Consider the following 23018-nt stretch of genomic DNA (forward strand, 5'->3'; position numbering starts at 1 on the left):
CCATCCAGACGCAGGGGGAGCAGGAGGGGCTCCCTGGGGCGGATGCACAGGACTGGGCAGCTATGCAGGGAGGGAGGCCATTGATGCAAAAGCAGTGTCCCAGGCCCACTCTCAAGCCGCGCTAGCCATGAGAGAAATGCCTCCTGTCATTAGGGGAGCCTGGCCCCACATTCAGGGCACATGGACCTGCCCCAGCCTCCAGCCACTAACAACAGCTCCTGACACGTGGACTGCTTTTCATTTACAACAACTTCTAGGAAGATAAAACTGTGGTTGCATTTTGGCGGACATACATCTCTGTGGATGTTGAGTAATTTTAAGCCCCCCAACGGGAAACACACTGACAGGGGTGGCCAGGCCTCTTGGTTAGCCCCACGGGTCTCTGCCGCAGGATGGCAAAAACAGAAAAGGCATTTATCACTGATGCCGGCGGGAAATGCTTTAGTTAGGTAAATTCCAAACAAAACAAAACACATCTAAGTTGCTACTGCAACTGTCTACTGTCTAGTCTACTACTCCCTGTCCAGAGCTCCCAGCTACCCTAGGCCTGCAAGAACGTCCCACGGAAGGCAGGACAGTGGCAGGGCACCCAGGAGTTCCAGAATCTATGGGTCAAAGCAGGTAATTCAGGCCCCGGGGGCATTCGGGGAAACAGGGAGCACTGTAGAGATGGCATCTCTGCTTTTTAAAGCATGTAAAAATAATATTTTTTCTTCTAAACAACACCTGCCTGTTGACAAATCTAGTGACCGCATTTGAATCCATCTTTGGTAAGATCTTATTTTTAAATGAAATAGATAAAACACTGTATTAAATACTTACAACCAACACTCTTCCCAAACAAATTTAAATGGGGGGGGGGGCTTTTTCATGCAGAAAGCTCAGGTAACAGGCGTTGGTTGTGAAACCAGTTACGTCAGTGTTCCTTTGATGCCAGACCATACTTTGACATTAATTCAGTGGACCTTAGTGTAAGATACATTCTAATTTAAGGTATTTACTTATTTATTGCTTTCTAATGGATGTTCTCCTCCAGGTTCCAAAAGGAAGGCTGCAGACGACAGACTCGGTCCACCATTCTCAACTGCTCTGCCTACATGATGGGAGGTGACTGTATGACCCTCCCCTGGCTGCCCAGAACGCCAACTATTTCTTGCACACAAACAAGGCCAGCCTGGGTGTCTGCTCGCTGCCAGCCGGCTCTTCATTACCGCGAGGCCTGACCTGCGCTCCCAGTTGGAGGGGATTCCAGTGGCTCTCCACAGACAAATAAACAGCAAATACTTACAGGGGACAGCCTTGTAGAACTGATTCCTTAATCAACAGTTAAAGAAGCAAATTGGATTTGCCCTATCACAAAAAAAAAAAAATTAATTCCAGATTGTCGTTTTTGTCTTAAGTACAAGAAGGTTGTCTTATAGGCTTGGTTGGATAATTTCATTTCTAAAGTATCTCTAAAATTTGACATCCCTTGGGATTTGTGGTTTTCTCCATCATTATATAACTGTAAACTTCTGGATGTTAGAGATTGGATAATTTCTTTCAGCTGGACCTGGCCTCCAGCGCGCTTGGACGCAAAGGATGAGCACCAATCGCTCGCCAGCATTACCAGCCGGGCTCAGGAACAAGACGAGTCCCCGGCATCCATACCAAAAGTTTCATCGTGCAAGACTTTTCTTATTTATTTTCCTTAATACATTTACTTCTCCCTCTGCCATTAGTTAAAAGAACTGTCAGAAATTCTTTTGACAGGCTGCATCTACTCTAGCTAGTAACAACAAAACAGAAACAAACAGCCTCTTTAAGGCTTTTGGGTTTGATCCTGTTGAGCAGTTCTTCCGTCTGCGCTCTCTGGAACCATATGCTCACACGACATTATGGAGGGAAGCTAGCCTTCAGCGCACGACAGTCGTGGGCTAGCAGACCCAGGCGAAACTATAAAATGCTCAGTAAAACCAGCAGCATGCAAAATGCAGCATGTGTCTCCACGGGTAAAATATTTCCCCAGACTTTCCCGCCCCGTGTGTGATTTCTGAGTTGATTAACATTTCACCTCTAGTGTTATTATAGCCTTTATGTTTTAATCCATTTTTTACACTGTGGGAGAAGAAAAAATATCACTATTCTAGTAATCAAGTTATTCCTGTAAAATCCTAAATAAAATGAGAATTTTATTAAAGATATTTATCTTATACAACAAGAATAAAATCAATTTGCACCGCCGGTCCGGCATCCAGTTACAATAACATTAAAATATATTGTTTATGTGCGGGCGGGACCATTTCTCTGTTCAGATTGGTCAATGAGAAGAACACCACAGTGCACTTCTTTCAGAATATTGGCTTGGTGGCTGGACATGGAGGAGAGCATTTTTATTGTTAATCAATGCCAATCAATTCTGAGCCTTGATGTTAAATAGGGATCAATATCACTGGGCTGCAGATGAGATCTGATTTCAATTGGTGAGCAAACCTGCACAAGTTTTTAATCATAAGGTAAATCAAGACCTGGAACATAAGTCAGATGAATTAATATAGGCCGTGCAGGACCTCTCTTGCCACTGATCCAGCACAAGGAAATTTCTGTCATATTTCATTATCACTCTTAGGGCGAGCTGAAGGCAGCGTTTGGGGAGCGTTTTGCGAGCGGAAGCTGGAGCGCCCCTCACACCGCACAGCGACTTCTCCCCGTGATTGCAGCCGCCACTCCGCCGAGTGTAGTTATACGTATGCCCCATGAATCTCATTTTATGCGATTAAGATCCATAAAAATTCAATAGCTTTTCTTCTGCAATTCACATTTTACCTGGTGAAATATCATAAGAATTTCATTATCTTTGCAGCTGTTGCCTAGGATCAAGCAAAGGTTATTACCCTCTTCGAAAACACTATAGAATATGTACGAAAATGTCAGGAGAACTGGGCATTTAAAGCCTGATTTTTTAAAAGAAAAACACTGTCTGAAGTTTAGAATAAACTGTACTTGACATTTATGTACCATGATGCATTTCTTGGTAAACTGATTTTGCAAGGAAATTCTTTGAATTCGACTCTGTGACTGGATTATAAAAGGAAAAGGGAGAATGGGGAGGGGAGGGGAAGGCTGTGGTGGGGGGAGGAGAGAAGGGGCGGCAGGTAGGAGGGAGATGCCGGAGCCATCCAAAACCGAAGCTCTCCCCACATCAGACTGTATAGGATTTCTTAACCTTTCAGATAACCATCACAGGAAAGATAACTCCGGAGAACCCTAACCGATTGCCATGGCCTAATCCTATGGATCACTCAGGCCCGTTTAAAGCATTTGAAGAAAAATGGCCAGTGCAAAGGACGTGATTGATCAGAAAGCTCCGTAAATCATGTGGATTCGGTACAGTCCTCCGGCCTCCAGTGCTAGGGTTCCATCTATGATGATAAATTAGCATTAGATGGAACCTAATGAGTTTACTAAACATTTGGGATTTGTGCTAATAAACTGGCTGGCTGTGAACTAGCAGAAGCGATGAGCAATCCCGGGGCTCCCTCTTATCTCTGTACATGACAGTTAAACCACGCTTCCAATCTGCGATCAATTCATCATCCGACATCATTGTACATTCTTCACAAAAAGATAATTACTGCTTCCCTGGATCAGAACACTCATATTTCCTTGCAATTGCTGGTCCTGATAGCACGCACTGTCACCACTTCCTCCGAGCCCCACTATACGGCTCTATTTATGATCATTATTTTCGCCTAAACAAGCCTTTTTCCTCGACTTGATAACGAAACCTGCTATGATGAGAAGGGGAACAGTTACAGCATTGTTTCCTCTGCGGAGTGCTTTTACGTTTAGTGGAGGCCGCTGACAAATATTTTATTCAGGGCATTAGTAAAAGTTTCCACTCGTTAGAAGATATCGCTTCCATTTCCTTCAAAAAAAAAAAAAAAAAAAAAATCCTGTTCCCAGCTCTGATTTGTTAAAAAACAGAAAGGGAACAAGAGTAAATGTAACAGAGGATAAATCAAAACATGATTAAAAAGACCGTAGCGGGTTTCACATCACGTGCCCCTGGCTTCGCTGCCTTCACGTTTCTAGACCCTCCGTCCTTGCCCTGCGAGGGTCTGCCCTGCCGACTGGTCAACTCTGTTTGACCCCCAGCACACGCAATAAATTACCATAACACACAACTCTGAAACAATGTAAATTAGTTACTGCTCACAGTCTAATAAATGGGAACAAATGTGTTTGGGGCTGGAAGGGGGTTCTGGATGCTCTAATTGCTGGGGATAATTATAATGGGGTCTTAGGGAACACAAGCGGCAGTCACTTGTCATGACAAACACCCCTAGCCCAACAAATACGCTTCTGACCACAAGACTTGTAACAGCCCACTCATTTTTTTCTTAAAGTTAAATGTACTTACAGGCCTTGCTAAATTCACAATCACGTACAAGAGCCTTTTCAAAATGATAAGGCATAACTACGTGCCGTGTTATTCAGAATCAAGGCAAGTTTATTTTGGTTGCAAAGCTTTTTCTTGGATTGTCGTGGGCATGCGATACCCTGAGAGCAGAAAGTCCAACACAAAAGCTTTGGTGACCAGCAGAAATGGGAGAGGACCAGCCGTTCGTGAGGGCAGTGGGAGAGAGCAGGGTCTATTTCTGAGCTGCACAAAGGCACACCTCTGGACGGGGAACCTGGCCGTTTATTAACTTGCATAGCTCATTTATTTGTTCAAAGTAATGATCTTTGGGAAAAGGGCTGTTATATTTAGAACCTGCTTGTCAAATTTAATAAATGATAGTTATTGCCATTTTTTCCCCTGAAAGCACTTTCCCAGATCCTTCTCACCTTCCCTGGGGTCCCTGCCGGCCAAGGACCTACGGGCAGCCCGCGTCTTGGTAACTGATGGCTGCTGCCGGCTGGCCGGATCAGGCCGATGACCTCGGATGGTGGGGATGAGCATCACGTCTAATCCAATCCCCCACTTATTTCCTGACCCAATCTTCCTGATGTCAGAGGACGAATCGCTTCATTGAGAAAATGGAAATGGACGGGGGAGCTCCCTTTGGCAGCGATTCCAATAACCAAATATCAGGACGGAGAGACAGGAGAGAGGCTGCCGGGGACCACCCCACCCCGGCACACTGATCTGATTTACAAACCTCTCCTAATGTGAAACAAATGCTCTGGGTGTGAATTCATACTTAGCCATAAAACCCTTTCGTTGCTCCGTCTCGTACTAAATACCACATATAACTCTCAGCAGGTTTTATGTTCTGTTTCACTGTCAGCAACGGCTAAAGCTGGCCTAACATTTTGTTTGGCAATTAGGAAAATTTGTAGTTTAATTTATTAAACCAAAAAAGCCAACAACTACGCTGAATGCTGAATTCATTCCATTTTTATGCCACAGTGTAGCACACTTGCCTTCCAATAATTTAATCATTCTCCTTTTATGGTCTATGCTATTTAAGTATCCCAAAGAAGTATTACGGGGGGGGAGGGGGAGGGAAACCCTGATAATAAGCAAAATGGAGTCATACCACTTAAATAAACTCTTGGTAAAAGGTGTGCATTTCTTTGCAAAGGAGCCAACTGCTTAAAAAAAAAAAAAATGGGGTAGAACATGTGAACTTCTAAAAGCCATGAGAAACCTACAGACAACATCCAAATATCCAAGCACTATGTCACTATGTGCGGTGATAATCTCACAAGTAAGGGAGTTTATTACAAAAACACAAAGACATTAAATGAAAGAGAAAAGATCACCCAGAAACCTTTAAAAAGGGGGGAAAATGGAAATTCAAAAAGTAGTATCTGTGGCTATGAAGTCACAAAAATGCACGGAAGATCTTAAATGTGCATCTGTAAGCAAAAGAGACTAATCTGAAAAGGCTACATTCTGTCGGATTCCAACTATATGATATTCCGGAAAAGGCAAAACGATGGAAATAGTAGAAAGAGGAGTGCTGGCCAGGGGCTGTGGGCACGGAGGCACAAACAGGCAGAGTGCAGAGGACGTTTAGGGCAGTGAGACTACTCTGCATGATACCATTATGGGGAACGCATGACGTCATAGTACTGTGCGAGCCTTTGGGATGAACACCACCCTGAGCGAAGGCTAATACAAACTGTGGACTTTGCTTTCCTTACAGTGTATCAATGTTGGTTCATCAGTTGCAACCATGTGTCCCACTCACACAAGATGTTACCAAAAGGGACTATGGCAACTTTGTCCTTCCTGCTCCTGTGTCTATACCTTGAACTGCTCTAAAAAAATATAGTCTAGGAGCCCCTGGCTGGCTCAGTCCGTAGAGCATGGGACTCTTGACAGGGTTGTGAGTTCGAGCCCCTCATTGGGCCTAGAGCTTACTTTAGGCCTAGAGCTTTACTTAAAAAATCTATTAATTTTTCTAAAAAGCAGTCTCAGACCATCTTGGAATCTGTATCAAATGCACAGGAAGGACACGCCAAGTTGGGGTGGTTTGTCGCTGGTGCAGGTGTGGAGTCCATGGCCCTGCTCCTTGACCACCCACTCCCCAGCATCGGTTTATGTCTCCGGGTTTTTCTTCCTGGCCATGGGATGTCACTTACAGAGCTGGATAGCTTGGAGATTCTGAGTCGTGACACTTGGGAAGGACACCTGTGTAAACTGGTCAGAACAGGGTTTAGGTACATGCAGACCACACCCCCTGGCACCAAAGGTCTTAGAAAACTTAAGGGATTCTCAGGGAGGAGTATCCCTGACCCCTCCCCAATGCCAAGTTGGTTTTGTTGGGTGTTATTTGAAATAAAAGGGGCACCCTTTCCTAACGGGCCTTCTGTGCAGGCCCCATCCCCCACCCAGAGTCGGGGTGACCTGACTGCCCCGCCTCCACACGCACGCACGCACGCGCCGCACATGGGTCACCCTCCGACAGCCTCACACCAGGGGTGGCCTCCAGCCCCACTTTTCAGGGACTCCATCACATCCAGACTGGCCACTTCTGCGAAGGTTTTCCATTTCAGTGAAAACGGACATCAAGGTGTGAGGCTTGCAGCCTTCGCTGGGATGGTGGGCCTCAGGTCAAGGCTGCTCTTTCCCCCTTTGGAGTCTCATCATAAGAAGGGCAAATGTTTTCAGGGCCTTCAACACCGCCCAAGTTTTGTCTTGTTTTAACAGGGCACCCTGCCCCCAACTGCTTTCTGCTGAGAGTGAGGGAAAAGAAAAAATAGAGGCGAGGAGGGAGGAGGGAGGAGGGAGGAGGGATGGGGAGGGGGCGGGGGCAGGGGAGAGAGAAGAGGAGGGAGGAGGAGGAGGAGGGGGCCGGGAGAGGTGGGAGAGAAGAGGGAGGAGGGGGAGGTGGAGGCAGGGGTGCGGCTGGAGCTGCCTGTCTGGGCTCAGCACGGCCTCCTCCCCAGATGTGTGAGCAGCTCCCCTCCACACCCAGCAGAGACAAGCTGGAGCCGACTCCTTCCGTCAGTGGGGCCTGGGCTCTGTGTCCTACAACAACACAAACTCGAGCCCTTCCTTTCCGCACATGTTAAACTCATTTCCTAGCGAATTACTGGGGAAGCGCGGCGCAGCCCCTCTGCTCCCTTTGCATGCGTCCGCCGCTGGCACGGCCCCGAGTGCGTTTTGAGTATTTTCTAGCTGAGCAACTTCCAGCGAAGGAATTAGAGGAATATTTTTCATGTGTTTTGTTTTGAAAGGGAAAGGGAAATGAGGGATTCAAAAACCAACCAAAGTAAGAGTTTCCCGGCACCAGCCTCCACGGTGCTCTCCACCGGATTGGTTGCAAATTTACAGCATTTATTACGTTGAGAGATAGGACAGACTGTTTTCTGAATAAACAGTTTTGGAAACAGTTTCTCTTCAAGCTGCTGCGATTTAATGAACCCTGGTTACCCCAAAGACTAAGCAGCTTATAAAATACAACCCAAAAAAAACCCTTAACACGTAAAATGCCTCTGCTTATTTTTCTGAATTATAGCCATATTCTTACTTTAAAGCATTAATAATACCAGCATAATGTCTCATTATGTGGACTTTCCACCACAAACATTTTTGGGAGATTTGCTACGAAGATAAACAAACAAGAAGAGCTTGTGTTCTGGCGGGCTGACGGGAGTGCATGGTTTTCATTTTCTCCGAGTGTAAGCTCTAGAAGCCGGGCCAAGCACAGGCTAAGCTCCCTGAGTTTTCACTTCCTGTACCCCTACTTGTCCATCACTTCCTGTCTGCCACGACAATCTCCATCATTAGAGCGTGGGATTTTTAGCTCCTCCAACGTGCCTCCCGGTGCCACTGGTGGTTTGAATTCCGATAAATTATTCACCACCGTTGAAAAGTAACCGAAATTACAGCATCGAAGCGAGCCCCCCGACATGCAGCAAGGACCATGGTCCTCCTGTTTGTCTCCTAAATGCTCTGACGAGGCGAGCTCCTCCTGCTTTCTTCGGCGGCACGGGAAGGCCTCTGGCCAGCCCCAATTATCTCCTGGTGCACAGAGAGTAATTATTTGCTTCCTGTAAGCATGCGTAACAGAACCCCGAGTTTGGACGGCTTTCCATAAGGTAATCCAATTCATCCAAGCCATCCTAACACAATTACAGGCACTGGCAATATCTTTGCTTTTCACCTGATAAGGCTGCCGCAGAGACGCGGGATGGCTTGCGTCAACATACCTCCTGGAGTATAGCTTCTGACAGCCCTGCTTTCAGCCCCTCCTCTCCGCCCCCTGCATTTTCATGCCCGGCCTGCTGCCCGGGGCTCCTGCATACAGCCTCAGCAGCAGTGAGGAGGCTTCTCCCTTGCACAGGGGACAAGAATCAGAGTCGTGTGAGAGTGTTGCGGAAGTCATTACGGGTGTGTGGCTTGTTTTAAAACCCAGCCTTTGCCTGGCCTGGCCATGGAGTCCTTACCCAGGCCAGGCAGCCATAAATCTCTGCAGGCCTCCCCGGCCTCGACCAGAGACGCAGGCGCTGGGCCTGGTGGTGGCCCCGAACCACGGTGGCAGCCGACTGCCCTCCCCGTGGCACGCAGTGGCGGTTAGCACCCGGACTTAGCATGTATGAGGGAGAGCCGCTAATCCCGGGGCTTCCAGGGAGGAAAACATACAAAGTGGGATCTGTTTCTGGTGTCTCCCTATTTAAGTGAAAGCATGTCATTGTGACTCAGTAATGTAGCGCTTCCTCTCCTGTTTATTTTCAGAAGTTTATGGGAAAAAAAAAAAAAAAAAAACGTTTAAAGGATGAATGAGCACGGTGAACTTTTTGCCTCTCCCCACCGGCGTGCCAGGGCATAAAACAGCCATTCACACCTGAGTGTGCCGAAGCCAGATGGGGCTGGTACCAGGCAAAATCAGATTCTTTGTAGCCACATCCATTCATCCAAAGTGTGCCTTCGTATTGCCAAATTTCTAGCCAGTATCTGCCCTTCACTCAAGTCCCAGTGCATTAAAACAGCCCCTGAGCCGAAGTGTGTCTCAGACACAGCCAGCACCACGAGAAGGGCTCCAGGATCCGCAGGCCTATTCGCTGATAATTATATTCACATCTTTAAGAAAACCGAGAAGGAAAAATTAACACCAAACTGTGCCGTTTTCATCGCGTTTATGCAGATGAAATGACACGTTGTCGTTGAAGAAGTTAATAAACAGTCTCCGTTTTGCAGGTTATCCAAATGCTACTGAATAGAAAACCCTGGATCCCTAAATGATGTGTAATTAAAATTATTTTTAAAATCCTCCTTGACAGGCCAGGGCTTAGCCAAAATGTAAATGACATTAAAGAAGACAATGAATTTAATTTTATTTAATGTCCCTTTTTGCAGATCCTCATTTACATGGCATTTTTAACAAAAGCGTTGACCTTATAAATGCTGGCATTTGTACAGCTCCCTCGGAGTTGGATTTAATCACGCTCGTGCAAAGCCGTGAGGGAGGCAGCTTTAAGTTCTCTGCTCGGAGACAGAGTAGGAATAAAAACAGTGGGACTGGTCAAATGTTTATCCTCCCCGCTTCTGAAAACAACCTGACAAGAAGATGTAAGGGGCTGGGGAATAGCCCGGTGCTGTTTGTAAGGCTTGGTAATAATCATACATAATCGTTTGGAAATATAGCTAATAAAAAATATAATGAGTGTTCGGCAAAATCGGCATTAGGCCCAAATTACATGATATTAATACTTGAACAGGTGCAGAAAGGCGCTTTAAATGAGGTAAATGAATAAAGTGTCCCAGAGCACAACTGTGTTTGCTGACAAAAAGTCAATGCCATGAATAATTCAGTGAGGGGGACTGCCAGCAAAGGTCGGCTCTCTTTGACCTTTGTGACAGGAAGTGAAAGGAAACACTGTTGACTAAAAAAAAAAAAAAGAAAGAAAGAAAGAAAAAAAGAAAGAAAATCTCCAATCGGTCTTCAGCTACCGTTCTGCAATCACTTTAAAGGTGTAAACTTAAAACGCGCAAATGAATCAAAGTAAGGCTTTGGAGGGGCGGGGGGTGCCGAGTTAGAATTGTTGGTAGTTAGCACGTCTGACTAAGGACAATGTGAAATCGCAGACAATAAAGGTTAAGTAAATAATATTTTTCTACAACCCCATGTCAATTATGTATAAAAATCTGAGGTCAGCTGAAAAGTATTTTCAGAGCCCACAGGGTTGAAATTTTGTAACAGCTGTTAAATATGACAAAACTCCCCCCCCCCCCAAACTAAAGCTATTCCAAACTCTGTATGAAAGAAAATGGGATAAACAGATGTCTGGCTTCCAGACAGGAAAGTAGGACAGACTCGGAATGATAAGTCTCCCAAACTCCATAGACCAATGCCAGATTTATTGGGGGGTGGGGGGGCACTGCCTGACACAGAGGTGCCAGCAAGTAGGACGCGGGAGACGGTGCCATCTGGAACCACCCCGCCGCGCACGCTCCCGGCGCTCCGCGAGCACACGGTGCGCGACCCGGCCTGTCTGGACGGTCCCAGCACCTGGCTCCCACCGCCTCGCAGGTTGCAACAGTTGGACCGTGCGCACCGCGCACCTCCGGTCCGCCCAGGCCAGGCAACGAAGGGAGGTGAGAGCGGGGACCTTGCCGGGCACTTCCAGGAGGCCTCAGGGAACACATCAGGATGGCACGGGAGGAGGACGAGAGCCAAAGTGTGGTTTTGGTTTAGCAGCTACACCGACATCCTGTAATCATTTACAGCCCTTGGAATGTACGGGTGAAACAAGAGAGATTTATCTGTTCATAGTTGGGATATGTGGACAATGGGTGTTCCTAATGAAGACCATCTGCTTTTGTGTTTTCCCAGAAAACATTATTCCATGAAGAAAATGATACTCCCATCCTTTTCAGGAATACCGTAAAAAAATCATGCATGCATATGCATATGTGTACAAACACAGATACACATACATGTGGGTGCGTGCGCCTGGGTATGTACACACACACACGCCTTTTCCCTCCTTACATCTGGCTCTCCACAGGTCTCTACGACGTACCATAGCGCTCCTATGGTGCCTCTTTATGGACCATGCTTTTTACTTTACAATGTTACGTTTCCCCTTTCCTTTACCCCATAAGTTGTTACATTATCTTACATAAACTCCAGTGTAATTATATTTGTGGAGCTATAAAAAATGGTTTCTCTGGCATTGTTTTATGAGGAAGAAAACAGTTAACGTAAGTGAAACCTTCACAATAAATTAAAAGGGTTTGGTAATCCTTTTCCCCTCTTTTTGACTCTGAAGGGTCTTCTGTGCTGTTCATGAGTATTTAATGCTTCTGAAAGATAACTAAATTGTGTAATTAATTGATTTAAGGCATCGGGGTCTATAGAATGTGATTTCCCTGCCAGAGCGGGAAGCTTACTCTTCTGTTCTCATAACACAGAAAAGCAGTCTCGGCGTGCCGGAAGAGGCTCGGTGTGGGTTAGAACAAATGTGGGCCCATTGATCTCAATTCAGGTTGGAATTATTGGTTTATATCCTCAGGACAAATATGCCTTATCTGGTCAGAACCTGCTAAATGTATCCAAAGGCCACAAGGAGCTGGCGAAGCACATTGTATATAATTCTTTTTTAAGCCAACTAACCAAGTGATGACATTGCTGATGGGGACCTGTAGACTGACTCACCAATCTGAAGGGATATTTTATCCTGCAATACTCAAGAGGGAACACAGGCCAGAAACTCAACATAAGCAACTAATTTTAGGAGGCAGCACTCACCCCACAGAAGTGACTATCATTACAAAATTGAAAGACATCTCAGTCGCGAAAGACTGCCTCTCTCTAAAGATATTCCCCTCCTGTAGGTGTTTTTCTTTCTCTGATTAACACAACTTGCCCTAGTGAACACGAGATGCTTCGTTTTTCCTCTCAAAACACGCCTAAAACTGGAGATTGAGCCAATATAGCAACGATGTCATGAGGATTCACATCAAGCAGCAAAATGCAAATAGTATTTATTCATTATAAGTGACAGCTCTCTTAAGAATGCTAAAAATGTACATTCTGTTTGTCACTGCGTAAGAAACTGTCCTTACCTTAAAATCCCTAACATGGAAGGTGATTAAAATTCCTATAAAATTGTCATATCTTTGAATTTAGAAGCAGAGCAGATTTTTCATCAATAATTAAGACCTCCAAAGCATTTACGCCAGGCGTAAATGGAGCTGCAATCCTCCTTATTCAAATAAACTTGGTAAACCCATTAACCAAATGTTTTTACATTTTTCCCCTCCTCTCATGCTTCTAGAATATCAAACAATCACACACTTCTCTTACTTAGATTAGAAAGGTATCAGTAATCTTAGGAAACACTTTAATTAACCAAGTATAAGAGAGCATTCAGACATGAATTAAACAGTACATTTCTGCATATCAAGGGAAGATATTTCCCATTGTGTGATTACAACTGAGTATTAAAAGTTGTTCAGTATCAATAGTCAATAAATGATTGAATGTTAACAAACCCAAAATGATTTTGAAGGGAAAACACAGCCTCCAAAATGGCAGTTGAATCAGACTACTCCATTATTGTGCCATGCTGAAAACCTCACAATTTAAAAACAAGTCATCTTTCTAGAATGTACCAATATCACAAATTGAACACAACTCAAAAGATGAAACACTTCGCAGTCCTGGATCCCGAGCAAGCATGCACTGCCTTTTCAAGCATCCCCCATTGAGACAAGATTCCAAGAGCTACTCCAACATTTTTAGCCAATCAAAAATAAAATAAATTCAGTCACAAGATGACAACCCAAGGCTGTATGATTTCCATAGCCACAACACTGAAGACAAATATAATTATATTGATTTTTGTAGTTGGAGTTCTATAAAGTGTTGAACTTGTTCTCAATTGCCTGAGTGACGGCCACAACTGGTCAGCCCTATTTGATTACTAATAAGAGAGCTGTCCCTTCTGTCAGATACCGAACATTCTCCACTAAGCAAACAGCTATTCCAGCTAGTTAAACATTAGCATTGCTCTCCACTGGTGGCGCATATTTCTTTAGGCTTAACTCATAGAGTTTTCCGGGTTTAATTTTTCAGACGCTGGACAGCAAAGTTCACGATCAAAAGATAACTTTGTAATGAAAGCTGCTGAAATTCAACCCCTCTTCAAAACAGTCTAAACCTCTGCTTCACAAAACTGGTGTCGTATGCACATGCCCAACATTTATTCGATTTGGGTACCAATTGCAAAATCTGCAGTCAATCACACACTGGGCCTTTTGCTGTGCCCCACTGTTGGGAAGAAAGAAACCCTCTTCTCCTCCAGGTCACCGAAAGCCCGCGATTTGGGTGAGTGTTCGAAGAGGAGGGTGGAAGGAAGTGTTTTTGTTGTTTCAACTTAAGCAATGCCAAATGCACATTAGCACTATTAGGACTAATGATTAGTATCTTAAAAGGATGCAACATTGCCCAAGGAATATGATAAATAGCAAGATGAAGAGCAGCAAATGTAAAGAATGCATACAGCTAATCTAGTTATGGAAATTAATGTTGGAAAATGTAACCAGCATGTGTAATTAGTTTCAATTATAACAACTTTGGTTTGTTAGTTACATATTTGCTACTTGACATAAAACGACAGCCACAATTGGAAAAAAATTAGGAGACATTTTGCAACTAATTGAGAGCAGATTAAATTCATTCTAACACTGGGCAACAATTACAACAGTCACACCACCCAAGCCTCAACTTCAGCTATCATCCGAGATAAAAAATAATGCAAAAATGAAATACTTGTTAACAAATTAGCAAAAAGCATTTTATGACATATCTCTGGGTTTAAAGCCAGAAACTCTCTAGGCATAAAGTGCTCCTCACAGTGAGAGCAGAGGCAGATGAAACCGCTTCCCTTGACAACTCGCAAGCAATTACTGAATCCCCACAGAGCGAGCCACCAGGTTTCCAAGTCAACCCACCTGTGCATGATAACACACGCGGACAACAAATGGTGCAACGCGCACGAGGAGCTCCACACCAGACTCAAAAATAGGGAGCAACCGGAAACCAAGCAAAGCAAAGGGTTTGGTTGTTGTTGCGGTTTTGTTTTGAGAAATAAAGAAGTCATCCTTACCTGTCAATGATTACAGGGTCTGAGGGCGTTTCGTTTCTGTTGCCACAACTTTTCTTGTCACAGCACCGGCTGTGGAAGAATTGTAAACAGTGGTTTTAACATGCGTTGTGTCCTTGTAATTTTTTTTTTTTTTTTTGAAGTCGGACGCGAAAGTGGTTGGAGTCAAGAAAACAAGTTCTCCTACCCCAGCAATTTGGCAAATTTAAACCCAGTGAGTTCATGGGCTCTGAGGCTAAACTTAGGATGCAAGTTTCTACGGGAAGGAGCAAAGTTGAGCATAGCTGTTACCCTAGGAGGGTAACTGAGCTACTATATAAATTCTAATGCTAAAATATGGAAAACATGTTGTCGGTGTTTGTCTTTGCAATGAACTGAGGAGAAGGGGAGGCAGGAGGCTTGGGAATAACTTTTCACAGCTCCGGCTTTTGTTTACCTCTAATTGTCAAGCTGTTATTTCTGGAAAAGATGCAAGATGCCACCTTCAACCAATATTTCTTTTGGGCATTTATTAATTATAAGCACAAAAGCATGCATCAATCTATCAGAAACTTCTATTGTTCCTTCTTTAAGCCTACCTTAACTCCGTTATTGAAACTTTAATTAAAGCAGAAATGAAACAAAAATGTTATGCTTCTTGCATTTTAAAAAAGCATACTTGTATAATGGTTACATGTCTAAATTAGCTAAATTAACACCATATGGTAGGCAAAGTATATAAAGCCTTTTAAAGCTGACAGCTAAAGTGATTAAAGAAAGTCTACAGTCTTCCACTTAGAGCTTAAATCACATCTGTGCGCTTTCTATGTTAATTGCAGTACATGCAGAAGTGGATAATAAAGAAATTCCACTTTATTGGTTGTAATTTATATTTATTACCTGATATGAGAAAAAGTCAGCTTTTGTATATTAGCGCTGTAACAATATGTCTGCTCAGAAATGGCATTTAGGCGATAGGCATTGTAGCCAGGCAGAGTATGCCCCTCAGAGTCTGAGGCCTGCTACTGTCGCCTGGAAGCCCGTGAAGCAGGTCCTTATTCCTTGCAACTATATTTCACATGCCGCACATACAAAGTCAATGATGCATTTTTATTTGCCATGTAGGGGTGAAAGTCTTGTGGTAGTTAGAAAAAAAACAGGTGGGAAATTGCTCTTCTGACAGAGATCTCAAGGAACGAGCACACAATCTAACAACAATATGAACGATGCATCGCTGCTCTGGGGAAGAGGTTAACTGACAGAATCACAATCCAATTCTCACATACACGAGCTCTATAATAAGTACAGAGAGTTTCCTTTTTATCAATAACGGACAATTGTGTATCTCAGGATGCCAGTGCTTGAGAAGGAAGTAGTAAAATGATTCCGAGTGCTCTCTGACTCCTCCGGCATCGGGGACAGAGGCATCACCCAGGCCCTGTTCTCGTTTTTTGACTACACTGCCGCGACACGGCCAACATATTAATCCGCTCCGCCGAGCAGCCGGTCGCGCTGGGCGTCCTCACCGGGGTGGGGGAAGTGGGAGCCGGCTCCTCGGTGGCCAGGCGCGCAGACTCCGGCCGATTGCATTTCAATCGATGCCCTGCCCGAAGCTGGGCGGGGTGGTGGCGCCGGCAGGCAGCGTCCTTTGTAGACGCAGCTGGCGCCGAGGCCGCCCGCGCCCCCGCTGCCCGCGCCCGCCGCTCACCTGCACATTATCTCGTGGGTCAGCAGCACGCGACACATCTCCGGGTTCTTGTCCTGGCCCTCGTACACGATGGCCTGCGGGGGAGGGGGGGCAAGCAGAGGCGGGGGTCACGCAGCGCCCGCGGCTTTGGCGCCCAACCGCCCCGGGCGCTGCGGGCCTGGCGGGCTGCAGGTGCACGGTGGGCACCGGGAGGCGCCAGGGCCCAGCCAGGCCACCCGCCCCGGCAGAGCCACCCCGGAGCGGAGCTAGGCCGAGGCAGCCTCCCGTCCCGGGCGCCCGCCGGGCCTGCGCCGGGCCTTGGGGTCCGGAGTGTGCCAGCCGGGCTGGGTCTGAGGCGGGGGGCGGGGGGCGGGGTGGGCAGTGACAGAGAAGCCCAGGCCGGGGCGCAGGAAGCGAAGGGCTCGGGGCTCCGGGGCCCCCTGGGCTGCCCGCGCCGGCCGTGTCCTTGGGCCATTGTCTCCCCCGCGTCGCGATGTGCGTGTCGGAAGCCGCCGACCAGAAGGCGCCGCGACCGTAGGAGCGGGGGGGAGCCGCCGGGGCAGCAGTGTGCTCGTGCGGAGCCCGCGCCCCGGCCGCTGCCGGCCTTCCGGAGCCGGGTGCCCGCGGCGCGCCGGCCGCCGCGCGAGGCCCTGGGCGGCCGGGCTCCGAGCGCGGCCCGCGGCCCGGGCCGGGTGCTGCAGCCGCGCGTGGCGGCGCCAGGCGCCCGCAGGAGGGCTCGGGGCCCCGGGGCGCCCGGCCCGCGCGGCCACGTGCTCCCCGCCGGATGAGATTGGGAAAGAAAGCGCTAATGGCCAATCTGGTGTTTATTTTGAAACTGCGAACAGTGATTTTTCTCGGGTAAAAAGGCAGTGTCTGCGCACACGCTCGGGTGGGTTTTGAGCAGAGGCTCCGCCAGATGGTGCGAAGCCCTAGGTGCGCTCACGACCGCGCTCGGCCCGGCTCTGCCGCCCGGAACCCGAGCCGGGGGCCGGGGGCCGGGGGCCGGGGGCCGCCCGCACCGCCGCCTGCGCCAGCCCCACCGCCGGCCTCGCAGAAAAAGAAAAAAAGGGGGGGAAAGGTCACTGGGGGAGGGGCGGGGGGCGGGGGCCGCAAGTTCCCGGCAGAAAAATTCCACGGAAGGGGGAGGGGAGTCCCCTCTCCGGTGCCCTCCCCCCACCGAAAATTATCTGGAAATTACTTCCAATCTCCTCGGGCACTTCTAACACTTTCCTCCACTTCCAGGCGGACAAAGCCCTTTCTCCAGAAAGCCTGAGGCTGCCCTCTGGGAAGAGGGAAGGGTCCCAGCGAGCCCCTCTCCCCCAGACTCCCTCCCGATCTGCTCGGAACCACAGAAGTGATGGGTGTCACCGCAGGCCAGCGGGCCGCCTGGGGCTGCCGGGCGCTTGGCCGAGGCGGACACCAGCACTTCTGAGAGCTCGGCTTGTCCTCCTGTGGATCCCCGTATTTATATGTGATTTATTTTTTATTTTGTAGCACAAACAGAAATCCATAAACTGTCGGTTCAGCGCCATTGACTCTTTGATCAGTTACTGGGCTATTTCTTTCCTTCCCCCCCCCCATCCCGTCAGTGAGAGGAGATTAAATGCCTTTATTTTCAGCCCTGCTTCTGTTGCAAAGGTACATGGCTAAACGAACAATAAGAATACACTTAAAACGAAGCCGCCTCCTCTAAGCAACAACAGAGAAACTTAGCGCTGCCTACATCAACCTCTTAATTAGAACACTGCGGCTTCCGACAACATTTAGCCCTTATATACAAAGGAAATAAAAGCACCCTGTCAACGAGCAGCCCTAGTTCCAGAGGCTTCTCTGGATCCAAGTGGAATAATTACCGAAGGGCACACGGCCTCCGTCTTTGTCAGAAACGCGGTCGTCTACCTGTAAGATCTGTTTCACTCTGAGAGAAAACCACACTGTTTTACCCGGCAGACACTAAAATCCAACCCGCTTGTTGCCTAGGTAAGGACCAACTTTTTAAAGGGGAAGTAAAATCCAAAAACTAATTGCTGTACACAGAGTGGGAAGCAAGCGAGCTGGGCTGCAGGAAGCACCAAGGAGTTCTTTTTCCCTTGGCTCACAATTCTTAAAGTTAGCATCAAAAATGAAGGTGCTACTTTCATTTCTAAGCCCGAAGCCCACCTTGGAAGTATATGTTAAATCAATCTGTTGGAGTGGGTTTACTGTACACATTGAACTTTCCCCTCCCCCAACACTATTTTAAGAAAATGAGGAGGGGGGTAAATTTTTACCAGGACTACACAACAACACACCACCCGGTACAAAACCAGCCAGAGACTGCACAAGGTCAGAAAGCAATGAAGCGCTTTTTCTGCACTTAATCACATTACTGATAGCCAATAGTTATCATCGGAAAAGTTGACCAAGACAGGTTAAATAATTTAATAAGGAACTGCTTGTAATTATGTTATTTACAAGGTATGACAGAGGGTGGGAGAGAGAGCAAAAGCTGCTCCCAGAGCAATGGACGGATGTGGGTGACCTCTGGAGCTGGGAGTTTGAATTATGGAGAGGGGAGGCTGAAAGGTGAAGACGCACTAGCGGAGAACAAGGTGACTTTTCACCCCAACACATTTCACTTTTAAATCCAAATCAACGTCTCGCGTTACTAGACCATCACACTGGAAAGGAGAAAAAAATGAACTAATCAAGTCCAACTCAATGGGCTTTGGAAAGGAGTTAGATGCCTTTGTTATAGAAAAAAAAAAATCAATGAAATGATTCCAAGCAGAGAGAGAAACATTTAAAAATATATACAAGAGGAGAAGTATCCTGAAATTTTTCTGTCAAATATTAATTACCATAACTAAGACAGAATTTTATCCCAATCACACGCCATCTAATGAAAGCATAGATGTCCTGTTCTAACGACAGCATGAACTGTTTTACCCATCGCATCATTTATTCCAATAAATATGGAATTCTCATTAGCATGTCAAGGAAACTAGATGGAAAACAACTCCACCAGTTCGTTTGTCAGTACCCCCATCTCAACCCCAGGACAAGACAGCTGAGCAGCGCGGACTAGTGCAGAGGCTTGAACTTTCTCACCTGTTTGGTCATTGAATCTATGAGGCGAACATACAGATCCTGCTCCGTTCTGACTCCTGCAAAAAACAGGGACAAATTCTCATCAGGATTTTAGCGAGGGCACCTGGGGCACAGGAAGTCGGTAACTCAGGACTGCTGTGGGCAGTGAAGCAGCAAAACTTAGGCGTGCCCCTTAAAAGGCAAGAAAGAGAACCCCAATCACTTCTCCTTCTCTTGGTTTCTTCTCTTAATTAAGAACCTCAAGACTCTTAGGTTTGCACTGAAAGGTGCAACAAATTTGCCAGACTGAGAGCAGGCCTGGGTTGCCACACCGGTGGGCCCATGTGCTCATTTATTTTTTAGAAAACAGAGAGCACCAAATGAGTGAGAGTTTGAACTCTTTCTAATGTCTCTCGAGGATTTTTTTTTAAAAAACTCGTGCACAGGAAGTAAGTTATGCTCCCGTTTATGGAGCTTCCCCCATCTCAATAATTAACATTAATTTGCAAAATTGAAAAAAGTCACTTAAAAGTGATGCTCTGCTGAAGCCCATATCGATCCCCCTTTTTACTTTCTGCTTCACGCCCCACCGGTTAATCATGTGAAGTGCCATCGACTTATTGATCGTTTATGTTTTGTTTTCCTCCTATGCCATGAGAAGAATTCGTGTTTACATCCATGTCATTTTAATCTCAAAATCTTTATGTCCTCTAGCCGTCTCGGGAAGGGAGCGCGAGCCCGGGCAGGGGCGGGCAGGCGGCGGCAGCCACTTACCGTTGCTATACAGCAACTGGAGTTTATAGTGGATGCCGTTGTTGGTTTTCTCGTTGTTGGGCTCCTGAAAGGAACGATAAATAATGGCATTTAGCGCGATCGGTGTCCGGCGCGGCCACCGCGCTCCGTCCCCCTCCGCGGCCGAGGCCCCGTGGCCCCACACAGGGCAGGAGTCCTAGCTCGGAGGGGCGCGCTGATGTCACTCCCCTGCTGGGAGCCCGGCGTGCTCCTCGCCCCGAGTGAGTCGGGGGCGCGGGGAAGTTGCGCAGCCCTCGGCGGGCCCGGGCGGCCGCACGTGGCGGCGGCGGGGGCGCCTCGCGAGCGGTGCCCGCCGCCGAGGGGGGCACTCGGGGCCACCGCGCTCGGGCACCGCCTGCCCCCCACTTCTAGAAAGACGGAGCGTGCGGCCGTGTGCTTGCACTTACTTTCTCCTTCTCCACAAAGTCCACGAACGCGGTCCTTTCGATCTCCACCGGCTGCCCCTGCCTGTCGTAGAGCGCCAGCACGAAGTGGAAGAAATTGGACTTCCGGAGGTTGGAAGGCGGCTGCTTCTCGAAGTGCGCCCGCGCCAGCCCCACGCCGCTGCGGGAGGAAAGAGACGGCGGCCCGGTGAGGAGCGCGGCGCCGGCCGGCTGCGGGGACCCGGCCGGGCCGGGGCCAGGGCGCGCGGGGGCGGCCGGTACGTACCTCTGGGCGGCCGTGTTGGCGTCCACCACCCCCGCCGTGTGCATCCACGAGCGCACCGGGTTCATGCCGCTGCCCAGCGGCTCCTCCTTCATGGTCGTCCCCCCGCGCGGAATGTTCTCCTGAATCCCAAACATGAACACTGCTGGCGGCGGCCGCGGCTCCGGCCGAAGGCGCTTCCGCGAGCAGCGGCGCTCGGCGCTCGGCGGCAGGCGGCTGCCCTGGCCGCGCTCGCCCTGCTCGGCGCCTGCGGTCCGGCCCGCCGCCGGCTTCAGCCCGTCCCGGGCAGGCGCGACATACACCAGCGGCCGGGCGCTCCGGACGGCCGGGGGCGCGGGAGCGGCGGCGCTTCGGAGGAGCGGGACGCGGTGGCCGCGGTGGCCGCGGATGCGGTGGTGGTGGTGGCGGTGGTTTGCAGGCGCGCTCAACGTGGTGTCATCCTAGCCAGGCGGCGTCCGCGGCTGCAGGACACGGCGGGATCGCCCGCTTCTGGCGCGGCCCGCCTGCTCCAAAGACAAATAAACGGGGCAGTGAGCGCCGCGGCGCAGTCCCGGGCGCAGGCGGGGCGCGGCGGGGCCTGGAGCGGCGCGCGCAGCGGACGGAGGCGCACAAAACTCAGCCCTCTCTCCCCGAGGAATGGACCCTTTCCCGGGAGCCAAAACTCGAAGCCCCCGGGAGCGGCGCTGTCAGAGGGTGACGTCGGGGGGCGGCGCCTGCGCCATATATGGGAGCGGCCGCCCCTCGCCGCGCCCCTCGCCGCCGCCGCCGCCGCCGCGCTCGCTGACTGACTGCCTGACGGCGCCGCGAGCCGGCCCGAGCCCCGCGAGCCCCGCGAGCCCCGCCGCCGCCGAGCGCCGCCGCCGCCGCCCCCAGCCACGCTCCGCGGCTCTTCGCGCCCACCCGCAGCCCAGAAGTTACTACTCGCCCGAACAAATCTCGAAATGAAACAAACGGCCTCTGCACGACTGCTGCTCGGCCCCCTGAATACCTCCTCCCCAAATCAGCCACACGGTCAAAACACTGTAGGGAGGAGGGGGTAAACTGCCCAGACGCCCCCAAGTTGCCCAAACGCACGCAACAAACGCAAAGGGCCTCAGCTCGCCCTGGGGCGGCCCAAAGGGGGAAAAGTGGGAAGAAGCACGCAGGCCGCAGGGAGGGGGCTGAAGGGGCAAGCAACCGACTGGGGATGGGGGGGGCGGTGGAGAGGGCAGGGCTCCCTCGCCAAGGCGGGGCGCGCAGCCCAGCCTGGTTTCTAAACAGACCTAAGGCTGCTGGGGGGCCGGTCTGCCCTGGTCTGGGCCTCGCCGGGCGCCGGTGTTTTCTGCCCTGGCGGAGGCCGCCGAGGGCCGGGCTGAGGACCCACGTCGGAGGCGGGCCCTGCCAGATGCTCTCTCTTTCCCGGCGGCCACGGGAGACCCGGTCCCCCGGCCTGTGCTTAAACGCGGCGAGTGACAAAGAAGGCTCCGGGCTCTCCGGACGGACAGGAAGCGCGCCCGGCCTCTCCGGCGACCCGGAGCCGGGGGTCCGGCTGCGCGCCCTGCTCGGTAGCTAGACCTCCCCGGCGCCAGCCTCTCTAAAAGCCGAGCGGACGCCGCGGGCGCTGGGGTCCTGCCCTCAGTGCCGCCGGGCCCGGGTGAGCGCGCGGCGCGCAGCTTCCCGACCTGGTTTCGAGGAATCGGGAGGGCAGCAGGGCACGGGCAACGCGTGGGCCCGGCGGCAGAGCTCCTGCAGCGGGGACTCGGAACCCAGGCGCGCTGCCCGCCCAAAGGACGTCTGCACGACACGGAGCAGAGACCCAGGGGACGCCCAGGAGCTGTCCCGGCACTTCCCTGCCAAGAGAAAGCAGGCCCTTTCGATTAAAACAAAACCAAAACAGGTTTCAGGGTGCAAGTGTGTCGCAGGGCACCCTTTTCCTGGCCGGTATGGGGTGGCACTCTCTTTTTCCATGAATTGGCAGTGTGTGTACGTTAATATTTTAATTATTCGGGAAAAATCAAAGTCCGATTCACGTTATCTGGGGACCCCCACGCCTCTTGGAAGGGGTGAGGGGAAAAAAAAAGATGTGTTGGAAAGCAATCTATTTTGCTGGTGTTGGGGGTTAATGACTATTGCCAAAGATAAGTGAATTATCAAAGCTGTTGCGCCAGTCCCATCTCAAAATCCATTACGGTGCCGGCCGTCTAATTAAATACGTAAGTATAATAAAATCATATTTTATGACTATTTGAGGGTAATGAGATTAGTCTTTAGAAGCGATCGCCACATATTAAAGATG

General features: G+C 49.4%; 1 protein-coding gene across 13 annotated transcripts in view; it reads right to left on the reverse strand.

Annotated features, from left to right (window-relative positions):
• Positions 1-21379, reverse strand: part of EBF3 (EBF transcription factor 3) — a 116635-nt gene extending 95256 nt beyond the window's left edge. For 4 of the 13 annotated variants that reach the window (XM_064595467.1, XM_045879078.3, XM_045879077.3 and 1 more), the window contains exons 1-6: positions 20747-21378; positions 20485-20641; positions 20060-20123; positions 19307-19362; positions 16238-16311; positions 14554-14622 (exon numbers count right to left, since the gene is read on the reverse strand). In XM_064595467.1, the coding sequence (XP_064451537.1) occupies positions 14554-14622; positions 16238-16311; positions 19307-19362; positions 20060-20123; positions 20485-20641; positions 20747-20880 (554 nt within the window). In that variant the 5' untranslated portion in view covers positions 20881-21378. Of the gene's footprint in view, positions 1-14553; positions 14623-16237; positions 16312-19306; positions 19363-20059; positions 20124-20484; positions 20642-20746 lie in introns of all 13 variants that reach the window. The other 9 variants (XM_045879080.3, XM_045879083.3, XM_045879082.3 and 6 more) reach the window with 4 other exon arrangements.
• Positions 21380-23018: the final 1639 nt, after the last annotated feature.

Source organism: Mirounga angustirostris, unplaced genomic scaffold (assembly GCF_029215605.1).
Source record: "Mirounga angustirostris isolate CCGP_5_RB_7025 unplaced genomic scaffold, mMirAng1.0.hap1 SCAF_6, whole genome shotgun sequence".
NCBI lineage: Eukaryota > Metazoa > Chordata > Mammalia > Carnivora > Phocidae > Mirounga > Mirounga angustirostris.